The sequence below is a fragment of the Ranitomeya imitator genome, chromosome 1 (genome assembly GCF_032444005.1).
Source record: "Ranitomeya imitator isolate aRanImi1 chromosome 1, aRanImi1.pri, whole genome shotgun sequence".
Classification (NCBI taxonomy): Eukaryota; Metazoa; Chordata; class Amphibia; order Anura; family Dendrobatidae; genus Ranitomeya; species Ranitomeya imitator.
Genome location: NC_091282.1, coordinates 641,403,002 through 641,428,560, shown reverse-complemented (window position 1 = coordinate 641,428,560; position 25,559 = coordinate 641,403,002). Strand labels below are relative to the sequence as shown.

Sequence of the window (25,559 nt, the reverse complement as noted above, 5' to 3'; positions counted from 1 at the left end):
ATTTGGTCAGTATTTTACATCAGTATTTGTAAGCCAAAACCAGGAGTGGAACAATTAGAGGAAAAGTATAATAGAAACATATGCTCCACTTCTGTATTTATCACCCACTCCTGGTTTTGGCTTACAAATACTGATGTAAAATACTGACCAAATACTGCTAGTGTGACGGCAGCCTTAGTGACTGGGAACATTCCTCAATGGTTGTCATCCTCCTGATATTATTGGGTTGACTGGTGTCGGCTCGGATTGGGAGACGGTTGCAGGTGCCGGATGTTATGTTATTGTTGCTGGAGAACGAGGCGTCCAAAGGTTACTGGGAACACTGGGCTCCTTTCTAGTCTGTGAGGGGGACATAGGGCTGGACAGAGGTGTCTAGATCCTCCAGCCACATGCTGACATTTCTCCCCAGTCTTCAGCCTGTGTATTAGTTGGTCCAGACAGTCCAAGCATTGAGGTCCCGGGCCCATAACAAAGGCCCATTGTCTCCTCAGCCATTGTCATCTCCTCACAGGGGAAGTGACCGACAGGCACAAAATGTTTACTGACCACACAACAGAAGGGCGGCGGGAGAAGACACGAGGGACATCTCAGGGACTGGAGGAGCCCCGGGACCACAACTCACACATCAGGACCAGGGATCGGAGCAACACCGAACCAGGACTCACACAGAGATTTACACAGGGATCAAGCACTTGAGTCACGATGGACCAGGATTCACAGAGACTCGAACATACGGTCCAGGAATTGGAGTGACACTAGCCCAGGACTCACACAGAGACTCGCACATAGGTTCCAGGGATCAGAGAAACATTGGACCAGGACTCACACAGAGAGTTCCAGGGATCAGAGAAACATCGGACCAGGACTCACACAGAGAGTTCCAGGGATCAGAGAAACATCGGACCAGGACTCACACAGAGACTTACATGCAGGGACCAAGGACCTGAGCCACGCTGGACCAGGACTCACACATATGGACCAGGGACTGGAGTGATACTGAGACCAGGACCCACACAGGGGCAAGAACAACACTGGGCCAGTACTCACAAGGAGACTCACACATAGGGACCAGTGACTATAGCGACACAGGGCCCAGGACTCACACCTTGAGACCAGGGACTGAAGCATCGCTGGATCAGTACTCACACAATCTAGAGTGATACTGGGCCAGTACTCACAAAGAGACTCAAACATAGAGACCAGAGTGACACCAGGACTCACAGAGACGCTTTTGCAGGGATCGGATCAACACCAGTACCAGGACTCATACAAAACTCACACACGGACCGGAGCAGCATCAGGACCAGAACTCACAGGGACTAAAGCGCTACCGGGCCCAGGACTCACACAGAGACTCACGCCCTTTGATGAGTATTTGGAGCATTACCGGACCAGGACTCACACACCAGGACTGGCGCGATACTAGGCCAGCACTCACAAAATGACTAGACATAGACATAGGGACTAGAGCAACACTAGGACCAGGACTCATACAGAGACTTACCAATAGGGAACTGGGATCGGAGAGACACTTGACCATTACTTACTGAACCACAAACTGAGACCAGGGACAGGAGAATACGCCAAGACCAGAGATCACAAAGAGATTCAAACTCGAGGACCAGGGACAGGAGTGACACCGGAATCAAAAATCACAGACAGGAATCAAGGACTAAAGTGGCACTGGGACCAGGACTCACACAGAGACTCACCGTATCCCGTATATCCAGAGAGGAAGAGGTTGGAGAATGGCGTAAAAGCGGTATTATATGGTAAGAAGATGATAATAGCTCTCAGTACATCGGATCATCAGACAGTATCACATATGATATGACTGGATGAGGGGTGTATATAGAAATGGGGTCCATATGAAAAGTCCTAATTAAGTCCCACTTCCTTTCCCACCAAACATTTAGATGAGTAGGTAGGTCATGTTGCTTAGGTGCAGTTATAGAAGGTAGAGTTGAGCGACCTTGACCTTTTTAGAGTCGAGCCGGGTTTTGCGAAACCCGACTATGTCCAAAGTCGGGTCGAGTGAAATCGGCCGATTATGACGTAAAGTCGGGATCGACCGAAACACGAAACCCAATGCAAGTCAATGGGGCAGCATAGTCGGCAGTGAGTGGGGGCCAGGAAAACACCTAGAGTGGCCATTTTAATGTCAAAACCATCCATTCTTCTTAATGAAGCTTGTCAAGCGTAATTTACCTTATAATAATTGGAAGGCATTTGAAATTGGGGGTCATTTGGCTAAAGTTGTGGGGGGTAGGGCTGGTTCAAGTAATTAGTGGGCCCAGGAAATCTGGACCACGTCACGGCAGTGGAGCAGGGAGAGGTAAGTATTTCAACTTTGCAAGTGCTGTGAACCTGAGCAAGCAGGGGGGGCCCACTCGTTGGCATTGGCACTGGCACAGGGCCCCTCAAAGTACAGCGGTGTGTTTGCACGGCGGGGGCGCCTCCCACCGGCAGCAACACTTTTGCGTACTATGAGAGGCCCTGTGCCAGTGACGTCGCCAACTAGTATTCCTCCCCCCACCTGATGAAGGAACCTGCACTTTCATCTGCACCTTCCTCTTTGTCCCCGTGTAAGGTGGTATGGTATGCGGGAAGAGCAACCTGACTTTCAGCAGGGTCACAATGTTGTTGTGTAGCGTGCACGGGGAATGTTGCGTTATGGGTCAATGTACCAGCAGACTCATCTATCACTGGCTGGGCAATGGGCACGATGAAGTGGAAACACAGATATAGGCCCAAAGAAGAAAGTGGGCTAAATGCAGTTCAAAATTGGTAACACAGGAATAACCAGGGGGCATTGCAGTGGAGGACAACTGGAATGAGAGGCTGACACAGAGAGTAGGGCCAAATCAGTAAGTAGTCGAAATGCAGTTCAAAATTGGCAACCGTAGTAAACAGGCGGCACAGCTTTGTTCAGTGGAGGAGAACAGCAAGGAGTGGCAGACACCGATAGTAGGCCCCAAACCAACTAGTACGCCAAATGCAGTTGTTCCATTTAACCACAATTTAATGAGAGCCTGAAGATAGAAGCTCAGGAAAGGCAACCTGGGGAACACCTTGGAGTGTAACACACCATCTCTCTCCACCCCATACCCATTTTGTATGGCCTAATGCAGTGTACTTTTCTACAACTACTAAACGAGAGTCGGAAGACCGAAGCAATGGCAAGGAAACCTGGGGAACACCTTAGAGTGTAACACACCCTCTCTCTACACCCCATACCCAATTTGAAGGCCTAATGCAGTGTAGTTTCCAAGAACTACTAAACGAGAGCCGGAAGATCGAAGCTCAGGAAAGGCAACCTGGGGAACACCTTGGAGTGTAACACACCCTCTCGCTACACCCCATACCCAATTTGAAGGCCTAATGCAGCGTAGTTTCCAACAACTACTAAACGAGAGCCGGAAGATCGAAGCTCAGGAAAGGCAACCTGGGGAACACCTTGGAGTGTAACAAACCCTCTCTCTACACCCCATACCCAATTTGTAGGCCTAATGCAGCGTAGTTTCCGACAACTACTAAACGAGAGCATGAAGATCGAAGCTCAGGAAAGGCAACCTGGGGAACACCTTGGAGTGTAACACACCCTCTCTCTACACCCCATACCCAATTTGTAGGCCTAATGCAGCGTAGTTTCCGACAACTACTAAACGAGAGCCGGAATATCGAAGCTCAGGAAAGGCAACCTGGGGAACACCTTGGAGTGTAACACACCCTCTCTCTACGCCCCATACCCAATTTGTAGGCCTAATGCAGCGTAGTTTCCGACAACTACTAAACGAGAGCCGGAATATCGAAGCTCAGGAAAGGCAACCTGGGGAACACCTTGGAGTGTAACACACCCTCTCTCTACACCCCATACCCAATTTGAAGGCCTAATGCAGTGTAGTTTCCAAGAACTACTAAACGAGAGCCGGAAGATCGAAGCTCAGGAAAGGCAACCTGGGGAACACCTTGGAGTGTAACACACCCTCTCGCTACACCCCATACCCAATTTGAAGGCCTAATGCAGCGTAGTTTCCAACAACTACTAAACGAGAGCCGGAAGATCGAAGCTCAGGAAAGGCAACCTGGGGAACACCTTGGAGTGGAACACACCATCTCTCTACACCCCATACCCAATTTGAAGGCCTAATGCAGAGTAGTTTCCAAGAACTACTAAACGAGAGCCGGAAGATCGAAGCTCAGGAAAGGCAACCTGGGGAACACCTTGGAGTGTAACACAACGTCTCTCTACACGACGGAAGGGCTGATTCTTAGGAAGGAAGGCTGTTGGAAATAAGCATTGCGCGTCCGAGGGTGATTATATTCTTATTAGGTATATACTCACCCTCGGACGCGCCCTGCTTCTTTATTTGGAATGAATGTTTATTTGCAATGTGGTGTTGACTTTCTCTATTATTTTGGTAATTAATGATTTTATTATTTTCATTATTTTGCATCTTCTCGGCAATAATATAAAGAAGACGCGACAGGACAACACTCGGTGGATGCCATATGTGTGTTTTCAATTTAAAAAAACTTTCAGTTAACTACTTGCAGGAGAAAGTAATTGTAGCTGGTGGCCATTTTTAGTACTGTACCAGATTAGAGTTGTGTGTTTGTTTTTAATGTTAAAATGTCTGCATTTGATATCTCACCAGTATTTTCTTTTTTATAAGCAAAATACTTATTTTTATATTTTCTGATGTTGGTTCCAGGGGTACACGGCCAGCAGTGCCCTGGTCAGTGTAGTAGTAGTTGAAAGAATGGACCGCAGACAGGCATCGAAGGCCTAAAATAATAACACATGGCTGTAGGCAATTTTAAATTGGTTCCAGGGGTACACGGACAGCAGTGACCTGGTCAGTGTAGTAGTAGTTGAAAGAAAGGACCGCAGACAGGCATCGAAGGCCTAAAATAAAAAAATTGGGCTGGCTGTAGGCAATTTTAAATTGGTTCCAGGGGTACACGGGCAGCAGTGACCTGGTCAGTGTAGTAGTAGTTGAAAGAATGGACCGCAGACAGGCTTAGAAGGCCTAACATAACAAACTTGGGCTGGCTGTAGGCACTTTTAAATTGGTTCCAGGGGTACACGGGCAGCAGTGGTCTGGTCAGTGGAAGTCTAGTGGAAGGAGTGACCGCAGACAGGCTTCCAAGGCCTAACATAACAAACTTGGGCTGGCTGTAGGCACTTTTAAATTGGTTCCAGGGGTACACGGGCAGCAGTGGTCTGGTCAGTGGAAGTCTAGTGGAAGGAGTGACCGCAGACAGGCTTCCAAGGCCTAACATAACAAACTTGGGCTGGCTGTAGGCACTTTTAAATTGGTTCCAGGGGTACACGGGCAGCAGTGGTCTGGTCAGTGGAAGTCTAGTGGAAGGAGTGACCGCAGACAGGCTTCCAAGGCCTAACATAACAAACTTGGGCTGGCTGTAGGCACTTTTAAATTGGTTCCAGGGGTACACGGGCAGCAGTGGTCTGGTCAGTGGAAGTCTAGTGGAAGGAGTGACCGCAGACAGGCTTCGAAGGCCTAACATAACAAAATTGGGCTGGCTGTAGGCACTTTAAATTGGTTCCAGGGGTACATGGGCAGCAGTGTATGGTCAGTGGAAGTCTAGTGGAAGGAGTGACGGCAGACAGTCTTCGAAGGCCTAACATAACAAAATTGGGCTGACTGTAGGCACTTTTAAATTGGTTCCAGGGTAACACGGCCAGCAGTGGCCTGGTCAGTGTAGTAGTTGTAGAAAGAAGGGACCGCAGACAGGCTTCGAAGGCCTAACATAACAAAAATGTCAAAACAATGGTATTGTCAGTGCCAGGCATTGAAGGATGTCAGCGGCTAGACTACACATTGGTGAAGCTGTGAGAGATAATTTTGCTAGTGGTAGAGCACTGTTTGAGCTGGGGGGGGGGAACTGTCTTGTGGCCGGCGGTACAGGCACAGGGCCCCTCATATTACAACGGTGTGTCTGACGTTGGGTGCGCACCACCACCGCCAGAGACACTTTATTGTACTATGAGGGACCCAGTGGCAGTGCCGTCGACCAAAAGCGGCCACACCCACCTCTTCAGACAAACAGCACTCTCAAGGGTCCAAGCGCAAAGTGGCGATAGCACGGCCCCGTGTGGGGAGTTTGGCCATTTCGTGAGGTGGAAACATGTCGTATGCTGGACAATCAGGTGAAGAAAATTACGAGATTGGAAAAGTCATTCAGAATAGTCCACAGGCAAGACCTTTTCATAGGAAAGCTAGGTGTCAGCCGGGCAGGGTGGGGCAAAAGATTTTGAAATCCAGTTGTGGTTCATTTTAATGAAGGTTAGATCATCTACATTTTGGGTAGCCAGACGAGTCCTTTTTTCTGTTAGTATTGAACCTGCAGCACTGAATACTCTTTCTGATAGGACACTAGCTGCCGGGCAAGCAAGCTCCTGCAATGCATATTCTGCCAATTCTGGCCAGGTGTCTAATTTGGATGCCCAGTAATCAAATGGGAATGACGGTTGAGGGAGAACGTCGATAAGGGATGAAAAATAGTTTGTAACCATACTGGACAAATGTTGTCTCCTGTCACTTTGAATTGATGCTGCAGTACCTGTCCTGTCTGCGGTCATAGAAAAATCACTCCACAACCTGGTCAGAAAACCCCTCTGTCCAACGCCACTTCTGATTTCTGCCCCTCTAACACCTCTGGTCTGCTGGCCCCTGGAGCTCGTGTGAGAACGATCACGGGCGCTGTGTGCAGGGAATGCCAGAAGCAAACGGTCAACAAGAGTTGATTGTTTTGTTGCTAATATTAGTTCCAAGTTCTCATGTGGCATAATATTTTGCAATTTGCCTTTATAGCGAGGATCAAGGAGGCAGGCCAACCAGTAATCGTCATCGTTCATCATTTTTGTAATGCGTGTGTCCCTTTTGAGGATACGCAAGGCATAATCCGCCATGTGGGCCAAAGTTCCCGTTGTCAAATCTGCGGTTGTGCTTGGTTGAGGGGCAGTTGCAGGCAAATCTACGTCACTTGTGTCCCTCAAAAAACCAGAACCCGGCCTTGCCACGCCACCAATTTCCCGTGCCCCCGGGAAAGCTTCCTCATTAAAAATATACTCATCCCCATCATCCTCCTCATCCTCCACCTCCTCTTCGCCCGGTACCTCGTCATGTACACTGCCCTGACCAGACAATCGCTGACTGTCATCAAGGCTTTCCTCTTCCTCTGGTGCAGACGCCTGATCCTTTATGTGCGTCAAACTTTGCATCAGCAGACGCATTAGGGGGATGCTCATGCTTATTATGGCGTTGTCTGCACTAACCAGCCGTGTGCATTCCTCAAAACACTGAAGGACTTGACACATGTCTTGAATCTTCGACCACTGCACACCTGACAACTCCATGTCTGCCATCCTACTGCCTGCCCGTGTATGTGTATCCTCCCACAAAAACATAACAGCCCGCCTCTGTTCGCACAGTCTCTGAAGCATGTGCAGTGTTGAGTTCCACCTTGTTGCAACGTCTATGATTAGGCGATGCTGGGGAAGGTTCAAAGAACGCTGATAGGTCTGCATACGGCTGGAGTGTACAGGCGAACGGCGGATATGTGCGCAAAGTCCACGCACTTTGAGGAGCAGGTCGGATAACCCCGGATAACTTTTCAGGAAGCACTGCACCACCAGGTTTAAGGTGTGAGCCAGGCAAGGAATGTGTTTCAGTTGGGAAAGGGAGATGGCAGCCATGAAATTCCTTCCGTTATCACTCACTACCTTGCCTGCCTCAAGATCTACAGTGCCCAGCCACGACTGCGTTTCTTGCTGCAAGAACTCGGACAGAACTTCCGCGGTGTGTCTATTGTCGCCCAAACACTTCATAGCCAATACAGCCTGCTGACGTATGCCAGTAGCTGCCCCATAATGGGAGACCTGGTGTGCAACAGTGGCAGGTGCGGATGGAGTGTTTGTGCGACTGCGGTCTGTGGACGAGCTCTTGCTTCTGCAGGAGGACGAGGAGGAGGAGGAGGAGGGGGTGCGAACGGCTACAGACAACTGTTTACTAGACCGTGGGCTAGGCAGAACTGTCCCAAACTTGCTGTCCCCTGTGGACCCTGAATCCACCACATTTACCCAGTGTGCCGTGATGGACACGTAACGTCCCTGGCCATGCCTACTGGTCCATGCATCTGTTGTCAGGTGCACCTTTGTGCTCACAGATTGCCTGAGTGCATGGACGATGCGCTCTTTAACATGCTGGTGGAGGGCTGGGATGGCTTTTCTGGAAAAAAAGTGTCGACTGGGTAGCTCGTAGCGTGGTACAGCGTAGTCCATCAGGTCTTTGAAAGCTTCGCTTTCAACTAACCGGTAGGGCATCATCTCTAACGAGATTAGTCTAGCTATGTGGGCGTTCAAACCCTGTGTACGCGGATGCGAGGCTAAGTATTTCCTTTTTCTAACCATAGTCTCATGTAGGGTGAGCTGGACTGGAGAGCTGGAGATCGTGGAACTAGCGGGGGTGCCGGTGGACATGGCAGACTGAGAGACGGTGGGAGATGGTATTGTTGCCGCCGGTGCCCTAGATGCAGTGTTTCCTACTACGAAACTGGTGATTCCCTGACCCTGACTGCTTTGGCCTGGCAAAGATACCTGCACAGATACAGCAGGTGGTGCGCTAAATGGTGGTCCTACACTGCCGGAAGGGATGTTGCGTTGATGACTAGCTTCATTGGCCGAGGGTGCAACAACCTTAAGGGACGTTTGGTAGTTAGTCCAAGCTTTCAAATGCATGGTGGTTAAATGTCTATGCATGCAACTAGTATTGAGACTTTTCAGATTCTGACCTCTGCTTAAGGAAGTAGAACATTTTTGACAGATGACTTTGCGCTGATCAATTGGATGTTGTTTAAAAAAATGCCAGACTGCACTCTTTCTAGCATCGGATACCTTTTCAGGCATTGCAGACTGAGCTTTAACCGGATGGCCACGCTGTCCTCCACCAGGTTTTGGCTTTGCCACGCGTTTTGGGCAAGATACGGGCCCGGCAGATGGAACCTGTGGCGATGTTGATGCCTGCTGCGGCCCCTCCTCCTCCTCTGCTTCAGAACTGCTGCCGCCTGCACCCTGTTCCCCCAATGGCTGCCAATCGGGGTCAAGAACTGGGTCATCTAATAACTCTTCTTGTACCTCCTGCGCAACTTCGTCTGTGTCACCGTGTCGTTCGGTGGTATAGCGTTCGTGATGGGGCAACATAGTCTCATCAGGGTCTGATTCTTGATCAGCACCCTGCGAGGGCAATGTTGTGGTCTGAGTCAAAGGACCAGCATAGTAGTCTGGCTGTGGCTGTGCGTCAGTGCACTCCATGTCAGATTCAATTTGTAATGGGCATGGACTGTTAACTGCTTCACTTTCTAAGCCAGGGACGGTATGTGTAAAGAGCTCCATGGAGTAACCCGTTGTGTCGCCTGCTGCATTCTTCTCTGTTGTTGTTTTTGCTGAAGAGGACAAGGAAGTGACTTGTCCCTGACCGTGAACATCCACTAACGACGCGCTGCTTTTACTTTTACCAGTTTCACGAGATGAGGCAAAAGAGCTAGAGGCTGAGTCAGCAAGATAAGCCAAAACTTGCTCTTGCTGCTCCGGCTTTAAAAGCGGTTTTCCTAATCCCAGAAAAGGGAGCGTTCGAGGCCTTGTGTAGCCGGACGACGAACCTGGCTCCACAGCTCCAGACTTAGGTGCAATATTTTTTCCCCCACGACCACCTGATGCTCCACCACTACCACTACCCTCATTACCAGCTGACAATGAACGCCCCCGGCCACGACCTCTTCCACTAGACTTCCTCATTGTTTTAAAAACGTAACCAAACTAACGTTATTTGTTGCAGTCACACAACTTACACGGTGAGCTATAACTTCAGTATGATTTAGCTACCCCTTTACAGGTTGGTGAGACCACAGCGAAAATCAGGCCCAATGTTACACACTCTTTTTTTGGTGGCTGCAAATTAGAGAGATGCCCCACACGCAGGACTGTCACTGAAGCACAAATGTTAATATTAATGTCACACTATTATTTTTTTTTTATTTTTATTTTTTTCAGGAACACTTTAGAAACCCCCCAAAAAAAAAAAAATAGATTTTTGCAGGGAGAATTTAGAAAACAAATGTAACAAACTATATGCTTTCTATGGGCCACTGAGTGAGAGATGACGCACACAGGAATCAGGAGTGGCACACAAGCCCAGAGGCCAATATTTTTCTACCAATGATTGATGGAGTTATTTTCTCTGGTAGATTTTGGAACCCAAATCAAGGAAAAAAAATGTAGGCTTTCTATGGACCACAATTGGAGAGAGAGAGAGAGAGAGATGGCACACCCAGGAGTCAAGACTGGCACACAAGCAGAAAGGCCAATATTAATCTCCCACTGTTTTTTTTTTGTTTTTTTTTTTTTTTTTTTTTTTCAGGGAGACTTTAGAAAAAAAAATAATAAAAAAAATATGATTTTATCAGGAAGAATTTAGAAACCAAATAAAATAAAATGATTTTTTCAGGGAGAATTTATAAAACAAATAAAACCAAAAATAGGCGTTCTATGGCCCACTGACTGAGAGATGACGCACCCAGGAGTCAAGACTGGCACACAAGCAGAAAGGCCAATATTAATCTCCCACTGTTTTTTTTGGTTGTTTTTTTTTTTTTTTTTTCAGGGAGACTTTAGAAAAAAAAATAATAAAAAAAATATGATTTTATCAGGAAGAATTTAGAAACCAAATAAAATAAAATGATTTTTTCAGGGAGAATTTATAAAACAAATAAAACCAAAAATAGGCGTTCTATGGCCCACTGACTGAGAGATGACGCACCCAGGAGTCAAGACTGGCACACAAGCAGAAAGGCCAATATTAATCTCCCACTGTTTTTTTTTTTTTTTTTCAGGGAGACTTTAGAAAAAAAAATAATAAAAAAAATATGATTTTATCAGGAAGAATTTAGAAACCAAATAAAATAAAATGATTTTTTCAGGGAGAATTTAGAAAACAAATAAAACCAAAAATAGGCGTTCTATGGCCCACTGACTGAGAGATGACGCACACAGGAGTCAGGAGTGGCACACAAACCCAGAGGCCAATATTTTTCTACCAATGATTGATGTAGTTATTTTCTCTGGTAGATTTTAGAACCCAAATCAAGGAAAAAAAATATAGGCTTTCTATGGACCACAATTGGAGAGAGAGAGAGAGAGAGAGAGAGAGAGAGATGGCACACCCAGGAGTCAAGACTGGCACACAAGCAGAAAGGCCAATATTAATCTCCCACTGTTTTTTTGGTTGTTTTTTTTTTTTTTTTTTCAGGGAGACTTTAGAAATAAAAATAATAAAAAAAATATGATTTTATCAGGAAGAATTTAGAAACCAAATAAAATAAAATGATTTTTTCAGGGAGAATTTAGAAAACAAATAAAACCAAAAATATGCGTTCTATGGCCCACTGACTGAGAGAGAGAGAGAGATGGAACGCTTAGTACTGGCACACAAGCCCAAAGGGCAATATTAATCTCCCTTTTTTTTTCCAGGGAGAATTTCTGAAACCCAAAAAAAAAATAAAATAGGCTTTCTATGGCCCACTATTTGTGAGAGAGATGGGACGCTCAGGACTGGCACAGATGGCACGCTCAGGACTGGCACAGAAGCCCAGAGGCCAATATTAATCTCCCTTTTTTTCTGGGAGAATTTATAAAACCAAAAAAATATTTAAATAGGCTTTCTATGGCCCACTATTTGTGAGAGAGATGGCACGCTCAGGACTGGCACAGATGGCACGCTCACAACTGGCACACAAGCCCAGAGGCCAATATTAATCTCCCTTTTTTCAGGGAGAATTTCTAAAACCCAAAAAAAAAATAAAATAGGCTTTCTATGGCCCACTATTTGTGAGAGAGATGGGACGCTCAGGACTGGCACAGATGGCACGCTCAGGACTGGCACAGAAGCCCAGAGGCCAATATTAATCTCCCTTTTTTTCTGGGAGAATTTATAAAACCAAAAAAATATTTAAATAGGCTTTCTATGGCCCACTATTTGTGAGAGAGATGGCACGCTCAGGACTGGCACAGATGGCACGCTCACAACTGGCACACAAGCCCAGAGGCCAATATTAATCTCCCTTTTTTCAGGGAAAATTGATAAAACAAAAAAAAAAATTAAATAGGCTTTCTATGGCCCACTATTTGTGAGAGAGATGGCACGCTCAGGGCTGGCTGGCACAGATGGCACGCTCAGGACTGGCACACAAGCCCAGAGGCCAATATTAATCTCCCTTTTTTTCTGGGAGAATTTATAAAACCAAAAAAATATTTAAATAGGCTTTCTATGGCCCACTATTTGTGAGAGAGATGGCACGCTCAGGACTGGCACAGATGGCACGCTCACAACTGGCACACAAGCCCAGAGGCCAATATTAATCTCCCTTTTTTCAGGGAAAATTGATAAAACAAAAAAAAAAATTAAATAGGCTTTCTATGGCCCACTATTTGTGAGAGAGATGGCACGCTCAGGGCTGGCTGGCACAGATGGCACGCTCAGGACTGGCACACAAGCCCAGAGGCCAATATTAATCTCCCTTTTTTTCTGGGAGAATTTATAAAACCAAAAAAATATTTAAATAGGCTTTCTATGGCCCACTATTTGTGAGAGAGATGGCACGCTCAGGACTGGCACAGATGGCACGCTCACAACTGGCACACAAGCCCAGAGGCCAATATTAATCTCCCTTTTTTCAGGGAAAATTTATAAAACAAAAAAAAAAATTAAATAGGCTTTCTATGGCCCACTATTTGTGAGAGAGATGGCACGCTCAGGGCTGGCACAGATGGCACGCTCAGGACTGGCACACAAGCCCAGAGGCCAATATTAATCTCCCTTTTTTTTCAGGGAGAATTTATAAAACCAAAAAAAAAAATAAATAGGCTTTCTATGGCCCACTATTTGTGAGAGAGATGGCACACTCAGGACTGGCACACAAGCCCAAAGGCCAATATTAATCTCCCACTGTATTTTTATCAGGGAGAATTTATACACCCCACAAAAAAAAATACAGAAAAATGAAAAGGCTTTCTATGGCCCACTATGTGAGAGAGATGGCACACACAGGGATGGCACTCTAGCAGAAATGCCAAATTGCCAATCTTAATCTCCCACCAAAAAAAAAAAAAAAAAAAAAACAGGGAATGTCCTACAATTACTATCTCCCTGCCTGCAGTAATCTCAGCCAGGTATGGCAGGCAGCTACTATCTCCCTGCCTGCAGTAATCTCAGCCAGGTATGGCAGGCAGCAATAAGGAGTGGACTGATGCACAAATGAAATAAAAAGTGTGGACAAACAAAAAAGATAGCTGTGCAGAAAGGAAGGAACAAGAGGATTTGTGCTTTGAAAAAAGCAGTTGGTTTGCACAGCGGCGTACACACAGCAATGCAGCTATCAGGGAGCCTTCTAGGGCAGCCCAATGAGCTACAGCGCTGAGGGGAAAAAAAAAAAAAAAAAAACTTCCACTGTCCCTGCACACCGAGGGTGGTGTTGGACAGTGCAAATCGCTGCAGCACAAGCGGTTTTGTGGTTAATGGACCCTGCCTAACGCTATCCCTGCTTCTGACAAAGCGGCAGCAACCTCTCCCTAAGCTCAGATCAGCAGCAGTAAGATGGCGGTCGGCGGGAACGCCTCTTTATAGCCCCTGTGACGTCGCAGACAGCAAGCCAATCACTGCAATGCCCTTCTCTAAGATGGTGGGGACCAGGACCTATGTCATCACGCTGCCCACACTCTGCGTTTACCTTCATTGGCTGAGAAATGGCGCTTTTCGCGTCATTGAAACGCGACTTTGGCGCGAAAGTCGCGTACCGCATGGCCGACCCCGCACAGGGGTCGGATCGGGTTTCATGAAACCCCGACTTAGCCAAAAGTCGGCGACTTTTGAAAATGTTCGACCCGTTTCGCTCAACCCTAATAGAAGGCCATACCTCCCAACTTTTAAAGCCCCTTAGATTTCACACACACTACGATACCTTTTTCATGGCTCCTATAGATGATGACTGCCACAAAACGTCCTCCTCACACAGTATGATACCAAAACAATGAATTCCCTCACATTACCCCACTACACACACAGTATGATGACCAACAGTGCCCTCGGCAATGTTTGTGGCTCACACAATGCTCCCCCAAAACAGTGTGATGTCCCCACAGCCCAACACGCACGATAATGCCCCAAAAGCCGCCCACACGCTGATTCCCAATCTAGTCACATCATTCCATCTGCAATGCCGAGACTCAGATGTACAGTCTGAATGATGTTATATTAGAATAGTATTTTCAGGACCACGGGATAGTGGGTGACCATCGATCTCCTGTCGTCACATCCAGCGGTACATCTCTCATCACTCCGCATTGTTTAGAAGTGCAGCAGTTCAGGATTCAGGACGTTAAACACCTGTAAATCTTAAAGGGTTAAAATGTCATTGTGGCAAATCAGCGTAACATTTCATCTCATCATCCTCCAGCTTCTGGACTGAGTCATTTCTTGTCTCTCACAGACATCGAGGTTTTCCTTCAAGGATGGAATTATCATACATTCTTCTGCTCCTACTCTTTGCCTCGGCCTCCCTCCAAGATCACAGTGTCTATCGCAACGTCAACCGGAATCAAGGTCTGAGGGTCTGGGATTGATTTATAGGGTTCACTGTCCAAAATGGGGGTATATTATACTTTTGTTTTTTTTTTTAATTAAAGGGTGCTTTCACTTTGGATTCATTGAACTCCCATTGATCTCCCAGATTAGGATTTCTTTTAGGGAAACTGTACCCTGTGACATATCATTGTGACGTCCGCCAATTCCCAAAATGAGCTGAAGAGCACTTTAGAGCCCCTAAAAATGCTAAAAATTGTAATATTGCTGCTTTGAAATTCTCATGCTGGAAATTTTGAGTAATGAGAGTGCCGAGATCGCTTCAAGGGTTGTACATAGATGGGGCCCCATAACGAAAATTAAAAGGGACCCTCTTATAGTGCTTATTAACACTTTCGAACCCTTATTAACCTGGGACACATTCTTGTCCCATCTCCTTTCCATGATCCTAGGCCTGACTACTAATGCATTGAAAAAAGAGAACCTGTTACTTGCCAAAAAAGATGTAATTTTTTTTTTACCTGGTGTAAATGCTGTTGTGTTCCAAAATCTGGCGATTTAGGAAAAGAAAACAATAAAAGAAAAACAACGTTGGGGGTCAGGATAACACTGGCATTTACACCAGGCAAAAATTACATATTCATGGCAAGTGAAGGGGCTGACCATGATAAGAAAGACATGGCTGCTTTGCCTCAAAAACAGCTCCACCGCTGACCATGGGTTGTGCATCTTATTGGAGTTCAGATGCATTCATTTCAATGGCGTTGACTTGCAATACCAGACACATCACATGGTTAAGGGTGGTACTGTTTCATAATAAAATCAGATATCATTTTCTCATCCTGGACAACCCCTTTAACTATTGGATCCTCCAGAGTGGTAATTAAACAAGAACTCACTTAGGTAATCTCTTTTAGCATGGCCCTATCAGGCTCAGGAGGACAATTTCTTTAAAGAACGCAATCTCTGTGTCCTTTTTCCCCTAGACCACACCACAGGGAACCAGTATCTGCTGAATCCTATCCACAGTGTGATCCACAGCACACGAGGAGCCAATGTCACCCTTCCCTGTATCATGAGACGACGACCCAGGAGCTATAAGGTCAAATGGAGCAAGGTCAAACCTGAAGATCCCCTGGAGAACCTGATTGTCATCTCCAATGGTCAGCACCACAAGAATTATGACAAGCTGAGAGGTCGGGTGAGACTGAGGAGAAGCCATAGACTGGACGCTTCTCTCATAATCACCAACGTGAGCTTAGAAGATGAAGGAAGATACAAATGTGAACTGGTTAATGGCCTAGAGGACCAAAGCTTGACTTTAGCTCTACAGCTAGAAGGTAAGCCTTCAGATTGTCACGGCACAGTTGCCAGAGATCCCGGGGCTAGGGGAGCATTCCCTTTCCCTAAAGCTAGGGGTGCCCCAGCTATCTCTGCTCCCTAGATTACTTCTGATGGCGAAGATGCCTGGGCCATGTGCCTTACTGAGCTTCTAAATCAGCCCTTACATCCCAACCGTCCCGGATCCAGCGGGATTGTAACGATTTTGAGACTCTGTCCCATTGCCCCCGCCAGGATCTTCTTTTCCTGCACTGTGCTAGTGAAAAGCAGCTGACACGCCCCCTCTTGTATCATGGCACACCTCCTCAGCCTGCCCCTCTTTTCATCGTTCAGAGAGAGCTCAGTTCATCGTCCTGCTTTCTTACTGTAATCTGTAACCGGCCCACTCTTCTCTGCACGTGCCTTATCTCATGTTTAGCCGGGCGCATGGCGCTTCCCACACTCCCTGTCCCGCTGGCGTTACCCAGAGGTGTCGGCTGCCGTACGTCGCAATGCCGGGGCTCGGGGTGTGGAGTATGCGTCTCAACCTGCTGCGATCTCCCTGACAGCGGGAAACTAACCTTTTGCTTGCGTGCTTTTTCTGTTTCCGGCTTAAACATGCCCCCTCTTCCAGGGTCATGTGACTTGTCCGGTCCCCTATGCCTTTCCCAGGCAACATGGGATGCAGCCTCGACAGTTCTGGACCCAGCTCAGTGCAGGTACCTGCAGCCTGCTCTTCCTCCTCACACACTAATAAGCAACAGAGTGGAACACCGGAAAGTAAAGGGAGGAAAAACTACTGTACATAAGAGGGGATAAGGAGAAGCACACAAGCAATAGTCTTTATATTAACACTCCAAACACCTCCTGTGAACCAACACCTCCAACTCCAGAACCAGGCAGAATAAAACTAACACTGATTGTCCCGGATTTCCAAAGGCCAGTATATATAGCAGAGGGGAGCGGCCAACACTGAACAGCTGAGACCATCAAAGCAGGGAAGCTCCAGGAGCTCTCAACTGAACAGACTAACCCCGACACTGCAAGCAGAAACCTGACCTGTTTAATATGAAGGTGAAGTGCCTCTAATCAGTGCATGAGTATGAGAAATCAGGCTCTGCTTTTTACTGTTCCCTATCTGTCGCAGTAAACCCGTGTCACATAATATATGTATAGTTTGAGGTTGTGTGACAATAATATGTATAGATATGTCCTAGATGAATGATAAATGCTAAACTTGTGGCTGTCTGTACACTGAAACCCCACTGTTCATCAGCAAGAGGTTGAGCAGAGCGCTAGTCAAGACTGAGTTATGCTAAATCCTTAGTAGTCTATTGAGTCCACACAAACTTCTTCAAGCTTTTGAGAGCAGTGGTGGTCTCAAAGGTTGGACACAGGTCTATATAGAATAGCTCTTTAAAGGGAATCTCCAGCCAAAACAAAAATTGGGGGTTTGGGGTGTAATAGGCTGGTTTTAATCATATAGGAACTTATGAATCACTTTCCACTCTTAATCTTGGCCGTATTCTACTATATGTTCCAACTGAACTGGTCTGTATCAACTTTCATTCATTTACCTGAGCATGAGTAGTTGTCATCCTTAAAGAGAATTTGTCACCAGGTTAAAAGTGATCAATTTTTGCTCTTGTTTTAGTCTCACTGTTCCCTTGAGTACTCTGCTTTTTGTTTCTTTTTTTTGGTTTTCAAATCCGTCATAGAGTTCCAGAGATATGGAACTTTTTATTTAGTGCTAATTTTTATGATCTTTACTAAGAGAGTGGAGCTGATGAAATCATCAAGGATGTGTCTTTATGCTGCTCTGATTTACTACCTTGTGAGCCGCATCACATTGAAAAGACCAGAAAATTTGCACTACATTTAAAAAGGAACTGTATGGCAGAATTTGAAAATTAAAAAACTGAATACTCTGGGGAGCTACGGGAATGAAATTGGAGCAAAAACTGTCCATCTTTCCCATTAAATAAGAAATTGGAGTCATAAGAAGTTGTTCAAAAATTAAATTAAAATGATAAAATCTGTAATTCAATAATGAAATAAATAGAAAATTGGTAAAGCGATATTTAGGTGAAGTTCTCATTTAAGCTCATCTGTAAACTAATATTTATAGAAAATAATCCACATATTGAGGTATTTATAGAAGTTCTGTTATGGGGGCAATCCAATGGCTTGAGAAAAATGTCTTCTATTCATTTTAGGGGTCGTCTTTCCATACCAGTCCAAAGAGGGGCGCTATCGCTTTAATTACGTTGAGGCTCTTCAAGTTTGTGAAGAACAAGATGGAAGACTGGCTACCTACTCCCAGCTCTACCAAGGTACTGTGGTGTCATATTGTTGTGAGCGATCAACTATCACATAAGTAGGATGTAGCTTATCTTTATGGTATCTTTTCCGCAGCGTGGACCGATGGCCTCGACTGGTGTAACGCAGGGTGGCTCCTGGAAGGGAGTGTTCATTACCCAGTCATTGTCACACGGGAGCCATGTGGGGGTAACCTACCTCCGGGGATACGCAGCTATGGCCCCAAAGACAAGCTGAAAGACAAATACGATGCCTTTTGCTTCACCTCGTCACTGAAAGGTATGGTGGGAATTATTAGTCTATGACTTAGGAGTGCTGAAAGCATGCACAGAAGCACCAAAACTTTTTATAGCATACAGGTCGCATGTTAATATCCAACCACTACAGCACTTAGTCTGGCCCTTTAGTCTTAGCTGCTTTAGTCTCTAGTCAACCCCTTAAATTAGTGCTTAGTCTTTGTTGCTTTTGACCAGGGGTGGGGAATCTTTTATGTGCCAAGGGCCAATCGGATATTTAAACCATCCTTTGGGGGCAGTACAAATTGCACGCTAAGGCTTCTTTCACACTAGCGTCGGAATCTCCCCGTCGCAATGCGTCGGGGAGAGAATCCGACGCTAGCGTTTGCTGCATTGCACAATGGAGGCAGCGGATGCATTTTTCCGGCGCATCCGCTGCCCCATTGTAAGGTGCGGGGAGGTGGGGGCGGAGTTCCGGCCGCGCATGCGCGGTCGGAAAAAGCGGTCCGTCAGGAGCAAAAAACGTTACATGTAGCGTTTTTTGCTCCCGACGGTCCGCCAAAGCACGACGCATCCGTCGCTCGACGGATGCGATGTGTTACAATCCGTCACAAATGCGTCGTCAATGCAAGTCTATGGGGAAAAAACGCATCCTGCAAGCACTTTTGCAGGATGCGTTTTTTCTGCAAAACGACGCATTGTGACGGATTGCAGAAAACGCTAGTGTGAAAGTAGCCTAACTCTGCCAACAAAGTACATCCTGATGCTGGAACTGCTGTCAGGACGTGATCTTTCCCTGCACGCGACTCAGCGTTTAGTAGTAAACACTGCGAGTATGTGCTCACATAGCAAGAAGAAATTAATGGATCGGCAGCCATGAAAATACAACTGCCAGTCCACGCAGGCCGGATAAGAGGTCATCAAGGGATGCAAACACCCGACGGAGCCAGATGTTCCCCACTCCTGATATAGACATTAGTCTATTCCTTAGTCTTAGCTACTCTGGACCTTACTTTTAGCTACTCAAGTGCTTAGTATAGCCATTAGTCTTTGCTGCTCTACCCCTTAGTCTAGCCCTAAGTTTTAACTCCTCTTGCCCTTAGTCTAGCCCTTAGTCTTAGCTGCTGTAGCTGTTAGTCTATCCATTGGTATTATCTGCCCTTAGTATAACCATTAATCTAGCCTTTAGCATCAGCTGCTCTAGCCCTTAGTCTAACCCTCAGTCTTAGTTGCCCTGGCCCTTAGTATAGTCTGTAGTCATAGCTGTTCTAGCCCTTAGTCGAATCTATAGTCTTAGCTACCCTGGCCCTTAGTATAGTCTGTAGTCTTACCTGTTCTAGCCCTTAGGATTAGACTAAGTCTTAGCTACCCTGCCCTTAGTATAGTCCTTAGTCTTGCTGCTCTTTCCCTTTGTCTAACCCTGGTCCTTAATATAGTCCGTAGTCTTAGCTGTTCTATCCCTTAGTCTAGCCTAAAATGTATGAAAAAGTGTAGACCATCTTCCTAAATCCAGCCTAAGTGAAGTTAAAGTGAAACCATGGTAACAATATATAATATGCATGATTGTCATTTCATATAATAATGTTCTATTACAACAGGGTGATTGTTTATGCATTTCGGTTGCAATCGCCTTTAATTGTTTCAGCCTTAAACATGTTAGAATTTGACTCAGATTATATTTAAAATTGGAGGAAAAGTACTAGATAATTCACCCAATTTTTCTGCTGCCAAATATACATTAATGGAGAATGGGACTCCAACACCATCTTGGCTCTAGCCACCATTATGAATGTCTGGATTACCTAGGTCCAGGCCTCGTGTGATGCACAGTAAACTTGAGTCACCTTATTTACCACAGCAATCAAATCCCGATCCAAAAGTAGTATATATTTCTTGTGCATTTTAATCTGCACTACAGCCTGAAATGCTTCAGCTCCCCTATGATTGGATTCTAATATGAAGAAGAGTGCAGGACATTTACTAGGGGCTCTTTTCACCATATTATCACAGTTCTCACCAGCTGCTGACATATTTTGTAGGATATGTCTACTTTGTCCAAGGACCGATGACCTTCCAAGAAGCCTCCACAAACTGCCGTACTCGTAAGGCTGAGATCGCCAAGGTTGGACATCTTTACGCAGCTTGGAAGTTTCTTGGCCTGGATTACTGTGACGGAGGCTGGCTGTCAGATGGCAGTGTTCGTTACCCCATCACGGACCCTCGGGAACGGTGTGGAGGACTTCTTGACCCCGGAGTGAGGAGTTTTGCGTTCCCCAATAAGGAGGAGAGATTGTACGGGGCGTACTGTTATGCTGCTACACACACCTGATCATGGCGGGTTCACAGGTTTTCTACTGGACGAAGTAAACTCCAGATGTCAAACCCCAAGGATGTAGACAGGAGGCCAAAAGATGGCCATGGGTCAAGGACATCATAATCTAACTGTCAATTAATAAGGTGTATGAATGTATTAATAAATCATGGTCACCTTAAAGGGCAGTTCCACTTTTCAACACCATGTTAGAGCTTAAATATCCATATACTGCTACATAAAATAATTAGCTTTATCTTGTATTTATCTTGGCTTTCTGCATACTCCAAATATATATCCAGAGCTGCAGTCACAAATTTTGAGGCACAGGATTGGAGTGAACTTCCTTATGCTGCTGAAAAAGATGCCTTTTGTGTGTCCTCCGCTACTTATCTAAAATAATATAACTAATAAAAAACTGCTCTCTATTTAAAAGAAAGTAAATACTATAATACTGCTCCCTATGTACAAGAATATAACTACTATAATACTGTCCCTATGAACAAGAATATAACTACTATAATACTTCCCCCATGTACAAGAATATAACTACTATAATACTCTCCCTATGAACAAGAATATAACTACTATAATACTTCCCCCATGTACAAGAATATAACTACTATAATACTGCCCCTATGTGCAAGAATATAACTACTATAATACTGTCCCTATGTACAAGAACATAACTACAATAATACTGCTCCTATGTACAAGAATTAACTACTATAATACTGCTCCTATGTACAAGAATATAACTACTATAATACTGCTCATATGTACAAGAACATAACTACAATAATACTACCCCTATGTACAAGAATATAACTACTATAATACTGCTCCTATGTATAAGAACATAACTACAATAATACTGCCCCTATGTTCAAGAATATAACTACTATAATACTGCTCTCTATGTACAAGAATATAACTACTATAATACCCCCTCCTATGTACAAGAATATAACTACTATAATACTACCCCTATGTACAAGAATATAAATACTATAATACTGCCCCTATGTACAAAAATATAATTACTATAATACTGCCCTTATGTACAAGAATATAACTACTATAATACTTCCTCTATGTAGAAGAATATAACTACTATAATACTGATCCTATGTACAAGAATATAACTAAGATAATACTGCTCCTATGTGCAAGAATATAACTACTATAATACTGCTCCTATGTACAAGAATATAACTACTATAATACTGTCCCTATGTACAAGAATATAACTACTATAATACCGCCCCTATGTGCAAAAATATAACTACTATAATACTACTCCTATGTACGAGAATATAACTACTATAATACTGCCCCCATGTACAAGACTATAACTACTATAATATTGCCCCAATGTACAATATAACAACAATAATACTGTCCCTATGTGCAAAAATATAACTGCTATAATACTGCTCCTATGTACAAGAATATAACCACTATAATACTGCCCCCTGTGTACAAAAATATAACTACTATAATACTGCCGCCTGTGTACAAAAATATAATTACTATAATACTGCCCTTATGTACAAGAATATAACTACTATAATACAGCCCCATGTACAAGACAATAACTGCTATAATACTGCTCCTATGCACCAGAATATAACTAATATAATACCCCCTTCTATGTACAAGAATATAACTACTATAATACTGCCTCCTATGTACAATAATATAACTACTATAATACTGCCCCCTGTGTACAAAAATATAATTACTATGATACTGCCCTTATGTACAAGAATATAACTACTATAATACTGCTCCTACGTAAGAATATAACTACTATAGTACTGCCCCAATGTGCAAAAATATTACTACTATAATACTACTTCTACGTACGAGAATATAACAACTATAATACTGCCTCCTATGTAAAAGAATATAACTACTATAATACTGCCCCTATGTACAAGAATATAACTACTATTATACTGCTCCCTGTGTATAAAAATATAATTACTATAATACTGCTGTTATGTACAAGAATATAACTACTATAATACTACTTCTACGTACGAGAATATAACTACTATAATACTGCCTCCTATGTACAAGAATATAACTACTATAATACTGCCCCTATGTACAAGAATATAACTACTATAATACTGCCCCCTGTGTATAAAAATATAATTACTATAATACTGCCCTTATGTACAAGAATATAACTACTATAATACTTCCTCTATGTAGAAGAATATAACTACTATAATACTGATCCTATGTACAAGAATATAATTAATATAATACTGCCCCTATGTACAAGAATATAACTACTATAATACTGCCCCAATGTGCAAAAATATTACTACTATAACACTACTTCTATGTATGAGAATATAACTACTATAATACTGCCCCATTTACAAGAATACAACTACTATAATACTTCTCCTATGTACAAGAATATAACTACTATAATACTGCTCCTATGTACAAGAATATAACTACTATAATACTGATCCTATGTGCAAGAATATAACTACTATAATACTGCTCCTATGTACAAGAATATAACTACTACAATACTGCTCCTATGTACAAGAATATAACTACTATAATACTGATCCTATGTGCAAGAATATAACTACTATAATACTGCTTCCTAAATACAAGAATATAACTACTATAATACTGCCCCTATCTACAAGAATATAACTACTATAATACTGCCCCTATGTACAATAATATATCTACTATAATACAGCTCCTATGTACAAGACTATAACTACTATAATACTGCTCCTATGTACAAGAATATAACTACTATAATACTGCTCCTATGTACAAGAATATAACTACTATAATACTGCTTCTATGTACAAGAATACAACTACTATTATACTGCCTGCTATGTACAAGAATATAACTTCTATAATACTGCTCCTATGTACAAGAATATAACTACTATAATACTGCCTCCCATGTACAAGAATATAACTACTATAATACTGCTCCCTATGTACAAGAATATAACTACTATTATTCTGCTCCTATGTACAAGAATATAACTACTATAATACTGCCTCCTATGTACAAGAATATAAGTACTATAATACTGCCCCTATGTACAAGAATATAACTACTATAATACTGTCCCCTATGTACAAGAATATAACTACTATAATACTGCCCCTATGTATAAGAATATAACTACTATAATAATGCTCCCTATGTACACAAATATAACAACTATAATACTGCTCTCTATGTATAAGAATATAACTACTATAATACTGCTCCCTATGTACAAGAATATAACTACTACAATACTACTCCTATGTACAAGATTATAGCTATTACAATACTGCTTCCTAAATACAAGAATATAACTACTATAATACTGCCCCTATCTACAAGAATATAACTACTATAATACTGCCCCTATGTACAATAATATATCTACTATAATACAGCTCCTATGTACAAGACTATAACTACTATAATACTGCTCCTATGTACAAGAATATAACTACTATAATACTTCCTCTATGTAGAAGAATATAACTACTATAATACTGATCCTATGTACAAGAATATAATTAATATAATACTGCCCCTATGTACAAGAATATAACTACTATAATACTGCCCCAATGTGCAAAAATATTACTACTATAACACTACTTCTATGTATGAGAATATAACTACTATAATACTGCCCCATTTACAAGAATACAACTACTATAATACTTCTCCTATGTACAAGAATATAACTACTATAATACTGCTCCTATGTACAAGAATATAACTACTATAATACTGATCCTATGTGCAAGAATATAACTACTATAATACTGCTCCTATGTACAAGAATATAACTACTACAATACTGCTCCTATGTACAAGAATATAACTACTATAATACTGATCCTATGTGCAAGAATATAACTACTATAATACTGCTTCCTAAATACAAGAATATAACTACTATAATACTGCCCCTATCTACAAGAATATAACTACTATAATACTGCCCCTATGTACAATAATATATCTACTATAATACAGCTCCTATGTACAAGACTATAACTACTATAATACTGCTCCTATGTACAAGAATATAACTACTATAATACTGCTCCTATGTACAAGAATATAACTACTATAATACTGCTTCTATGTACAAGAATACAACTACTATTATACTGCCTGCTATGTACAAGAATATAACTTCTATAATACTGCTCCTATGTACAAGAATATAACTACTATAATACTGCCTCCCATGTACAAGAATATAACTACTATAATACTGCTCCCTATGTACAAGAATATAACTACTATTATTCTGCTCCTATGTACAAGAATATAACTACTATAATACTGCCTCCTATGTACAAGAATATAAGTACTATAATACTGCCCCTATGTACAAGAATATAACTACTATAATACTGTCCCCTATGTACAAGAATATAACTACTATAATACTGCTCCTATGTACAAGAATATAACTACTATAATACTGCCCCTATGTATAAGAATATAACTACTATAATAATGCTCCCTATGTACACAAATATAACAACTATAATACTGCTCTCTATGTATAAGAATATAACTACTATAATACTGCTCCCTATGTACAAGAATATAACTACTACAATACTACTCCTATGTACAAGATTATAGCTATTACAATACTGCTTCCTAAATACAAGAATATAACTACTATAATACTGC

The 25,559-nt window shown here is 43.2% G+C and overlaps 1 protein-coding gene across 1 annotated transcript; it reads left to right on the top strand.

Moving 5' to 3' along the window:
• The first annotated feature begins 567 nt into the window (after positions 1-567).
• On the top strand, positions 568-21,099 carry HAPLN2 (hyaluronan and proteoglycan link protein 2). Its single transcript, XM_069727695.1, has 6 exons — positions 568-1,772; positions 14,566-14,678; positions 15,644-15,997; positions 18,194-18,310; positions 18,393-18,575; positions 20,572-21,099. Exons 2-6 carry the CDS (start codon positions 14,588-14,590, stop codon positions 20,859-20,861), a joined length of 1,035 nt encoding a protein of 344 aa, XP_069583796.1. The 5' UTR covers positions 568-1,772; positions 14,566-14,587; the 3' UTR covers positions 20,862-21,099.
• The last annotated feature ends 4,460 nt before the right edge of the window (positions 21,100-25,559 follow it).

What these genes read in the sequence shown, in the direction of transcription:
- HAPLN2 (XM_069727695.1), top strand. Translation starts at nt 14,588, where the DNA reads ATGGAATTATCATACATTCTTCTGCTCCTACTCTTTGCCTCGGCCTCC. An exon ending in CAACGTCAACCGGAATCAAG is followed by an intron (nt 14,679 to 15,643) that starts GTCTGAGGGTCT and finishes TTTTTCCCCTAG; the next exon opens with ACCACACCACAGGGAACCAG. An exon ending in CTACTCCCAGCTCTACCAAG is followed by an intron (nt 18,311 to 18,392) that starts GTACTGTGGTGT and finishes TCTTTTCCGCAG; the next exon opens with CGTGGACCGATGGCCTCGAC.